The following is an 11,069-nucleotide window of genomic DNA, read 5'->3' on the forward strand; positions in this document are numbered from 1 at the left end:
GAAAGAGACTATTCTTTTATAAACAAATTAAAAGAAAGAGATTATTTTTTTAAACAAAAAGAATAAATAGTACTTTATAAAGCAATAAATAAACAATATTATAGTCAAGACTTTCATCTACTCTTATAGGAATTTTTAAGAACAAACTTACAAAAACAAAATAAAATAAAACTGATGAAGTACTTTATGTAGTAATATAGTATTACAATTTAGCTAATCTCTTATCTACTTTTATTAAAATATAATTTAATATATTTTATATTTTTTGAAAATTGTCTTACCTTTTGTGCTTTTAACTTAATTACATTGTAGCAATATATTTGTATAAATTCATATCAAAGTAGTGACAATTCGTAAAGAATGTAGCATCACTTTTGGGATTACAATTAATGAGAAATATAAAAAAATGTCAAAATTCTTACTTTGGTTGACAGCACAGTTTCTTATCCAATGGATATTTGATGCGCACTCTCATTTTCTCATTCCCCTTGACACTACATCAGCTTGTTTGGTGGCTTTTTTTTTATTTCTACAATTTATGAGAAATATAAAAAAAATGTCAAAATTCTTACTTTGGTTGACAGCAGAGTTTCTTATCCAATGGATATTTGATGCGCACTCTCATTTTCTCATTCCCCCTGACACCACATCAGCTTGTTTTGTGGCTTTTTTTTTTTATTTCTACAATTTATGAGAAATATAAAAGAAAATGTCAAAATTCTTACTTTGGTTGACAGCACAGTTTCTTATCCAATGGATATTTGATGCGCACTCTCATTTTCTCATTCCCCTTGACACTACATCAGCTTGTTTGGTGGCTTTTTTTTTTATTTCTACAATTTATGAGAAATATAAAAAAATGTCAAAATTCTTACTTTGGTTGACAGCACAGTTTCTTATCCAATGGATATTTGATGCGCACTCTCATTTTCTCATTCCTCCTGACACCACATCAGCTTGTTTGGTGGCTTTTTTTTTTATTTCTACAATTTATGAGAAATATAAAAAAAAATGTCAAAATTCTTACTTTGGTTGACAGCACAGTTTCTTATCCAATGGATATTTGATGCGCACTCTCATTTTCTCATTCCCCTTGACACTACATCAGCTTGTTTGGTGGCTTTTTTTTTATTTCTCATCTTTTTATAATATTTTGATGCCGTGTTGCTTCATATATAATTTTATTACTTTATGTAAGCATGTGTTTTTTATACTCTAATAAAAACATGTTATTGAGGTTATTGAAGTTATCATAATTTTGGTTGCCTCTCACTATTCATATACTTTTATCACCATACTTTCATTTGGTTTTTCTTTTATTTTCACTGCTCATTGTAATTTTGTGTTTGTGAATTGTGTTTTAACATGGATAATATATCTATCTATCTATCTATCTATCTATCTATCTATCTATCTATATATATATATATATATATATATATATATATATATATTTATATATATATATATATATATATATTAAGCTCTTACTTATCTTGAGTTTGTATTTTTTTTGTTTTAAGAAATAAATAACACACATTTTAATATTATTTACTTTTAAAAAGATCATTTTTATTAATATGGGATATTTTGCACATGTCCAAAATTAGCTATACTAAAAGCAGGAAGAATTTAGGTAAAAATTATATCACAGTTTTACCCCTATATTTTATTTAAATGTTATTAATTATTTAATAAATTAAATATTCAATAGTAAATCATCATATTTCAGTACATAAATCAACCACCATAAAGTCTCTTAAATATGTGTTCTTTCTTTTAGTTTCATGTTGGAGTAAATTTGTGAATTATCTGCTTTATTCATCTTCCAATCGGGAATATAAATAATTATTTTTGCCCTTAACAAAAAGTAAAAAAACCATACAAACCTATATTATATTCTAATTATATATATATATATATATATATAAGTATTTGTATTAACGTGACTACATTATTGAGAATTTAAGTTGTTTGTTGCATAGTATATGTTAGCATGTGGCATCTTAGTATCTTAATTTGAATATTGTACTAGACCAACGGTTAGTTATTTTACTTTATGCATTTTTAGTCAATTTTATAATTAAGGAAGTATTTTTTTTTAATAGAAAGATATATGTAATTTCTATTGTAAAAATAATGATTCTTTTAGTAAATACTAACAGATTTGAAGAGAATAGATTTGTTATTTACATAAAATATTTGGAATAAACCACGTTTCTTGATATAGATATAACAATATTGATTACATAGGAAGAAACAATTTAACTTAAGAGGCATTGATAATTTTTGGATGAAAGCGGAAGGTGGAATGGAGGGACGAGAGTTAATTCAGGTAAATGATCAGACAACATAAAAGGAGTGACCATTGACTCACATATAGCTCAAAATGAACAACACCATCCAATATTTTGGAGTAGTATGCAAACTCTCTTATTCCTCTATTATCATCAATCAAAGATATAGTGAGGAGAGGGAGCTTAGGTCATGATCCTGGTTTCACTTTAATTTCCTACCATGGTCATGATCCTTCATCTCATTCCCCCCCCCCCCCCCCTTTTTTTTTTGATTAATTAATTTCTTCATCTTGTCATACATCAATCAATAAACACAAAGGAATAATGGCTTTCAAGTGTTGTGTTGAACAAAAGATGGGGAAATTTGCATTCTTCCTCATATATGCTCTTCTTGAATGGGTGATGATCCTCTTGCTTTTCATTGAGGGGTTTCTTGCTTTTTTCTCTAATGAATATGCCAAGTTGTTTGACTTGAAAATCCCTTGTTTGCTTTGCACGAGGATCGATCACATTCTCGTTCATAGGGATGCAAGCTTTTATTACAATGATTCTATATGTGAAGTTCACAAGAAGGATATATCTTCCCTTGCTTATTGCCATGTTCACAAGAAACTCTCTGATATAAAGAACATGTGTGAGGGATGCCTTCTATCATTTGCGACAGAGAAAGATGCTGATTGTGATAGGTACAAGTCACTAGTTGGGATTCTGCACAAGGATATTGATTGCTTTGTGAAGGATGCACTTCACACGAAGAAGGAAGATAATGAGGTTATGCTCCAAACAACAACTTCTTTTGTTTGGTGTTCTTGTTGTGGGGAGCCTCTCAAAATGAGATCAAAGTCAAATCCTTCTTCTCAAGCTCCTTGGAGAAATGAGGACTACACACAGCTCAAGTTCATCTCCGATAATGATTTGGATGATGGAGGTATATATTTTCCCCCCTCTTTTACTACTGACTAACTAACTAGTAAGAATAATAATAATAATGTCTTCTTAATTTCTTGCAGCAGGTAGAGAGGATAATATTAAAGGTGCTTCAGAGGAAATAAATGATAATGCCTTGAAAACTGCAAATTTTACAAGAAATATGTTCTTTGGTATACCATTGTCAGATTCATGTCAAGCTAGTCCAAGATGGTCACACAGGCCTAGAAAATTGAGTATGGAATTAATTTCAGAGAGTAATGATGTAGTGAATGAATCAGATAATGACATCCTACATCGGTTGAAGAGGCAAGTCCATTTGGACCACAAGTCTGTCATTGCACTTTACATGGAACTTGATGAGGAAAGAAGTGCGGCTGCTGTTGCAGCAAATAATGCGATGGCCATGATCACTCGCTTGCAAGCAGAAAAGGCAGCTGTCCAAATGGAGGCATTACAGTATCAGAGAATGATGGAGGAGCAGGCAGAATACGATCAAGAGGCTTTGCAAGTGATGAAAGATTTGCTTTTGAAAAGAGAAGAAGACATAAAGGTGATGGAAGTTGTTGTTGAGACATATAGGGAAAGATATGGAGATATGAAAGGAGTAGGAAGTGAGGTGTGTGAAGTTGGTGAATATCAAGAGTGGAATTCTTATTCTTTTTCATCCCTTAGTGAAAGATCAACTTGTGTCAGTCCTGATGAAGGAGACCAACATAGATTAGGCCCTTTCGAACCACATCTTGACTTTGAGCATGAGAGATGTTACCTCATGGGTTTATTGACCAAGCTTGAAGACAAAATTACAACATCTAAGGATGGATTTTATGAATCTGAAGGAAAAGGTTCGTACGTACGTAATTCAATCTTTTTGTTTTGGTTTTCTCATGACTTTTGCAGATCATATTTATAATTTCTTGTTGGTAGGAAGTGAAAATAAGGCCATTCTTAGAACAGAAGTTTCAGTAATTAGAGAGAGGTTGAGTGCCATCGAAGCAGAGAGCATGTTTTTAAAACATGCTACTATGACATTACAGAGGGACGATGAAGGAATCAAACTCTTGACAGAGATAGCTCAACATCTACGGAGGCTTAGGCAATCCAAGGATGGAAGCGCATGAGATCAGTTTTCACCAAATATGGTGATTTCTTCCTCTCCTTTTTATCTGTGCTCGAAATTATGTTTCAACACAGAGCTATACATTTTTATTTTCCAAGAATAATAATTTGGTGTCTCCATTGTTTCTAATTATTTACTTTGGACATCTACTTGTTTGTTAGGATGTGCTGTTGTTCTCGTAGAAGGAAGTTCCAAACCTTTGACATATTATGGCCTTGAGGTCTTGTGGTAATATTCTCTTCCATGCTTAAATATACCTGGATTATTATTTCACATTCACAGTAAAAATTAAATTCCATCAGTAAACAGTGACTTTATTGCCAAGTATGTATGTTGTTTAAGATCTCTTGCAGATGAGCCAGGCAAGGAACCAGGCAACTTTTGGTATAATGGAGCAAGCTTTCGCACAATTAACTAAATACTATATACTAATTGAGTTGGACACAAGGCAAATGAAGTCATTGTATGTATATATTTAACCATGTGCTCATGGTTACTTATATCCTCCTCCTAGTTTCCAATTGATGTTCATTTTTGACAAGTTGTTTCATCTATATATATAATGAGAGGATTTACATTAATATTCAGGGGATGACAAACCCCTCTCTCATCGTTCTACTATTTGAAAGTAGCGTGAGCATAAACAAGTGGTAGTGCAGAAGACGATGCATGTTAGGGTGACCAAAAGTTTCATAAAATCTGTCACCATTTGATTATAATTTGCACCCTAAAATATGCAATTATCAAAACTATTGAATGTGAGCTTACTAGCCATGTGAGAGAAATTGAGAGAAGAATTGAGAAAGGAAGAAATACAGAGGAAAAGGAATTAACCAACTTGCGTTATCAAATGAGAAAGAGTTCCTATTTATATATCCCTTCTGACTAATTAACTAACTTTTAATTAGCATTGTAACTAACTAATAACATTTTAACAAACTCAACTAGCTATAACTAATTATGCATTACATTCTTTCTAACACTCCCCTCAAGTTGGATGGTGGAATATGTCCACCATTCCTTACTTGAACAACATTGTGTAATTGTTTTCGCATTGCTTGGTGAAAATATATGCCACTTGCTCTCTGCTTGCTATGTGTACAGTCTTAATTGATCCTTCCTACATCCCTTCTCTGATGAAATGACGATCGATCTTTATATGTTTTGTTCGTTCATGATACATGGGATTTGAATCAATTTGCATTGCTTCTTTATTATCACAGCGTAACTTCATTTGCAACTCAACTTGAGCTCCAAGTTTCTTTCAATAACCGTTGTAGCCACACCAACTCTGTCACAGTGGTTGCCATACTCCTATATTCAGCTTCAGCTGAAATCCTTGAGACTATATTCTGTTTCTTTGACTTCCAAGAAACCAGAGATTCACCAATCTTAATACCAAAACCTGTTACAAACTTTCTAGAAAACACACATGATGTACAATCAACATCAGACTAAGCATTGATTTTCCCTACTTCTAGTTGCTCATCAATAGTCCTAAGCCAGTTTGCCCTTTAATGTAACTTACTATATGTAAGGCTGCAACATAGTGAGACTTCTTTGGTGAATGAATGAAATGACTCAAATGCTGCACAACTTAAGAAACATCTGGCCTTGTCATGGCTAAGTCTAACAGTCTCCCAATTAGCCTCTGATAGACTCTTCGATCTTCTAACTGAGAATCATTTGTGATGTTAAATTGATTTTCATACTCCAAACTTGTATGCTTTTGGTTTTGTTCAAGAGGAGTTGTAGTTGACTTTCCACCGTTAGCCCAGAATCGGATACTAACTCCATAGCATACCTCCTTTGGTTCATCAAAATCCCACTTTTTGACCTTGCAAATTCTATACCAAGGAAGTACCTTAATACACCCAAATCCTTCATCTTGAAGTTATGATGTAGGACATCTTTAGCCTCTTGTGCCGGTGATAAAAAGGTCATCCACATGTATAAGTATAATTACAATGTCACCAACAGTGTTTGTTTTAGTAAACAATGAATAGTCCAGCTTGCTTTGTGTAAACCTTGAGTGGATGAGGGCATTAGTAAGCTTCAAGTTCCATTGTCTGCTGGCTTGTTTTAATTCATACAAGGACTTGAGCAGCCTAAAGACTTTATGCTCTCCCTGGCTTAAAAATCCTGGTGGTAAGGTCATATATACCTCCCCAAATAAATCCCCTTGAAGGATGACATTATACACATTCATCTGAAAAATAGACCAACTAGACTGAGCAACCAAAGCAATAACACACCTCACCGTCACTATTTTCACCATAGTGAAGAAGGTATCATGGTAGTCCAAACCTTCCAACTATGTGAACCCCTTAGCAACTAGTCTGGCCTTATATCTTTCAACGTTGCCATCATCTTTGTACTTAACCTCATACACCCACTTCCAATCAATAGGTAATATTTTTAGAGGCAAATCAACAACCTCCCTAGTGTGGTTGTCAGTGAGAGCTTGAATCTCTTGGTCCATAGCCAAAGTCCAATTACTATTGTTGGAAGCCTGGTCAAAAGAGGAGGGTTCTGAATAGAAGAGAAAAATGTGGAAATATGAGATTTATAAGGTGTGATATTAGAGTAGGACATGGAAGAAGAAATAGGATGAGATGTTTTGGAAGTAGTGACATAGTCAGTATGCCAGATGGGTGGTTTGGTGGAACTAGAAGATTTTCTTTGAGAAAGTGGAGGTGTAAGATGAGGAAAGATAGGGTTCAAATATTGAACAGAATATTTCCTTTTTTTGTATTGTATTTTTTTTCAAAGGAGGCATGTGCATGATTATATAACTACAACTAAGTTACAATATATGGAAGGAACTAATATCTTCCTGTTTTCCAAAGATTATCACAATCGAATTTTTATTTTAAAAGATTACAGAATATCTCTACAAATCCTCAAAATATCTCTACACTCCCCCTCAAGTTGGTGCATAGATGTCAAACATGCCCAACTTGCTCACAAACTTGGAGAAATTTTTTCTCGAAACTACTTTAGTAAGAAGATCATCCAATTGGTCCTCTGATCGAATCTTGGGTAACTCTAATATCATTACATCCAACTTTTCCTTGACGAAAACCCTGTCTACTTCTACATGCTTGGCACGACCGTGTTGTACCAAATTGTGTGCAAATATCATCACGTGCCGCCTTATTATCATAATATAGTTGGATTGGTGCCTTAGGTGGATAACCCAAATCTGTTAAGAGAAGTTCCAACCCCAAAGTTTCACATATTCCAAGTTTCATTCCTCTGAATTCCGCCTCCGCACTTGACTGAGCAACAACATTTTGCTTTTTGCTTCTCCATGTAACAAGATTTCCTCCCACAAAAGTGAAATATCCCCAAGTAGACCGTCTGTCATTGATATCTCCAGCCTAATCAACATCCTTATATACATTTATTACTAGAGGATCTATACATTTTGTGAACAAAATTCCCTTTGCTGGAACAGACTTCAAATATTTCAAGATGCACATAGTTGCGTTCATATGTTGCTCGCCAATGCGTAAATCGACTCAAAGTAACATCGATCACACTTGGTCCATTTACGGCCAAGGTGCTTCATCTCGAATTTTACCATGTTGTCTCTTTAAGAACAAAGTGTGATCGGTGTTACTTTGACTATAGCCAAATGCCTTCATACATTTGATGAATTTTTCAAACCACACTCTTGGTGATTGTTTCAGTCCATAAAGTGATTTCTTCAATCTGCATACTTTATGATCATGTGATCTCGGTATCCCATACCCTCGAGGATAGTCCATATAGACTTCTTCAGACAACTCACCATGTAGAAAAGCATTTTTCACATCAAATTGTTGTAGTGGCCAATCAAAATTTGCAGCCAAGGATAATAGCACTCGAACTATGTTGATTTTTGCAACAGGTACAAATGTTTTTGTATAGTCGATTCCATAAGTCTGAGTATATCCCTTATCCACCAACCTCGCTTTGAATCGTTCTATCATACCATCTTTTTTGTACTTGACTATATTCACCCATAGACATCCAACTATTTTCTTTCATGATGAACAATCGACAAGTTCCTATGTATCATTTGTTCAAAGATTTCATCTCTTCATTGATAGCTGCTTTGCATTTTGGATCAGTTAAGGCTTCCTGGACATTATTAGGAATAGATACAACATATAATTGATTTACAAATGACTTATTCGATTCCAACAAACGATGATTAGACACAAAATAGCTCAATAGGTATCCAGTCCTACCAGAAATTTTTTGTTCATAGGTGGGTTTAGGAAAACCTCATTGTGTCGTGCTTGTAGTTGTTTGACTGATGGTTCAGGTACAAAACCAAAATCATTTGGAGTTGGTGACGATTGATTTAGCATATCAGTTGCTTGTTGAATGAGGGGTTCATAAGATATTGGATTAACTTGTCCAATTTCTTAATTTCCAGTAGCACCCAAATCTTCTTCATCAATTTCCTAATTTTCAGCAGTACCCAAATCTGATTCTACCATATCTTGGTTATGTCTCATTTCTTGATGTTCACCGTCACATAAATTTATTCATATACAACCTGTTTACTTGGTGCAGAAAGTATCGATTTTTCATAATTTAGAGACAAACTATCCTTCACATCCTCCCCTTAGAGTTTTGTTTCATTAGAAAAATATACAGACTCTTCGTGAAAAACAACATCCATTGTAACAAACATTCGTTGAGTTGGAGGATAAAAACATTTTTACCCCTTTTGATTAGTAACATATCCCAAAAAAACACTGTAGTGCACGAGGGGATAGTTTATCGCATTGATGCTTATGAATATGTACAAATACTACACAACCAAAAATGCAAGGAGTCAAATTTGGGACTGTCGATGCATCACCGCTTTAGGAAGAGCTTGAGATGTTGTTTTAAAGTTAATTCTGCTAGAAGACACTCGATTAATTAAATATGTTGCACAATTGAGTGCTTCTCCCCAATAACATTGTGGTAGATGAACTTCAGTCAATAGAGCACGAATAACTTCTAAAAAATGACATTTTTTTCTTTCGGCTACCCCATTATATTGGGGTATATTGGGACAAGTAGTTTTATGAGCAATTCCATGTGTTTCTAAATATCGCTTAAGTTCACCGTTGGAATATTCTCCCCCATTATCACTACGTAGAACTCTTACTTGGCAATTATATTGAGTGCAAATCATTTTATGAAACTTTTGAAACAACAAATTCACTTCACTTTTGAACTTCATCAAACATACCAAGTCATTCTAGTATAATCGTCTATAAAAGTAACAAACCAACGTGATCCACCTAACGTATTCACCTTGGATGGACCTCAAATATCTGAATGTATAATCATAAAAGGAATTGAACTTTTTTCATTTCACGTTGACTCTTTAAAAGTTCACAGACATCACAATGGAAATCAGAAACATCAAATTTTGTAAATAACCAAGGAAACAACTTATTAAGATATCCAAAAGAAACATGTCCCAATCGTCGATACCATAGCCAAATATAAGATTTCCTTGTTTTGTCCTCACAACTAAACACATTAATCGGTAATGCTTCGCGCAACTGATTAGAACTTTTTGACTCCAAATTCAAGCAATGCAACTTCTCTCGTCTAGTACCATAATCAATCATCTTCATCGTCTGGATGTCCTCAAACACACAATAGTTAGGCCAAAACATCACAGCAAAAGATAGAGTAGTGGTAATTTGAGAAATAGACAAAAGGTTGTAATCCAACAATGGAACTACTAAGACATTGTCTAAATTTAAATTACTAATGAGAGACAAAGATCCTTCCCCAATGATATTTGTTGAAGAACCATTAGCGGTGGAAACATACTTTTGTGACAATGGTTTAAGGGATGAAACTTGTCTAGAATCAAATATCATGTGATTTGTATCTCCGGAATAAATTATTCATGTATATTAGAAACAAGTGTAGATAAATTTAAAGTCTCACCATTGTTACCTCTCGTTTCTACCAAGGTTGTGGATTGTCCAACAACATCTTCCTTGGCATTTGTTTCTACAGTTGCAGCAGTGGAACTCTGGCTTGCATTTCTCTTTCTTGAATCACAATTCTAATACCACCATTCTAGATATCCCACAATCTCAAAACAACAATCTTTTGTGAACCCCGACTGATCAAAATGATTACACTAATAAGTGGACATTTTGATACCCTTAGACCTCATTTGATCTAGTTGATTTTGAGAGAATCGATTTTGATTAGATCTATATTTGCTCACCATGGCGGCTACTTCAGATTTTTCAAGATCTCCATTCACTATTGCATGCCCAACATTTTCACGACAAACCATTGAGTAACATTCTTCTAATTCTGAAACATGATCCTTCATCAAGATTTCCCCACGAATTTGTTCAAATTCACCATCCAAGCCAGCAAGAAAGATGTGCACCTTTTGTTTTTGAATAGACTTGCGGTAAGAACTGACATCCTTTTCATTTTCCATGATCACCTTATCACGGTGATCCAACTCACAAAAAAATTCAATCAATTCTCCATAGTAGGAAGACAGAGATCTGTCATTTTGTTTGGCAGAAAAGGCTTTTTGATTCAAAGTGAAGACTTTAGTTCATCTGCTCCATCATAAAAGGTTGTTGACAGAGCTTTCCATATTTCTTGAGCAGTAGGTAAGCCAATATATTGCTTCATGATCTCAGGAGACATAGACATCAACGTCCACCTCTTCACCTTTTGATTGTCTA

At 34.1% G+C, this 11,069-nt stretch overlaps 1 protein-coding gene across 3 annotated transcripts; it reads left to right on the forward strand.

The window, feature by feature from the left end:
• Positions 1–2,369: 2,369 nt before the first annotated feature.
• LOC101260615 (probable myosin-binding protein 5) lies at positions 2,370–4,925 on the forward strand. 3 transcript variants are annotated; one of them, XM_010315840.4, is made up of 5 exons: positions 2,370–3,225; positions 3,311–4,069; positions 4,152–4,366; positions 4,506–4,572; positions 4,687–4,925. In XM_010315840.4, the coding sequence occupies exons 1-3, from the start codon at positions 2,622–2,624 to the stop codon at positions 4,343–4,345; spliced, it is 1,557 nt and encodes a 518-aa protein (XP_010314142.1). In that variant the 5' UTR covers positions 2,370–2,621; the 3' UTR covers positions 4,346–4,366; positions 4,506–4,572; positions 4,687–4,925. The 3 variants fall into 3 exon arrangements, with proteins under 3 accessions (XP_010314142.1, XP_019066893.1, XP_019066892.1); XM_019211348.3 differs by having other exon boundaries at positions 2,388–3,225; positions 3,308–4,069; positions 4,698–4,925; XM_019211347.3 differs by having other exon boundaries at positions 2,390–3,225; positions 3,308–4,069.
• The last annotated feature ends 6,144 nt before the right edge of the window (positions 4,926–11,069 follow it).

Source organism: Solanum lycopersicum, chromosome 12 (genome assembly GCF_036512215.1).
Source record: "Solanum lycopersicum chromosome 12, SLM_r2.1".
NCBI classification, from domain to species: Eukaryota; Viridiplantae; Streptophyta; class Magnoliopsida; order Solanales; family Solanaceae; genus Solanum; species Solanum lycopersicum.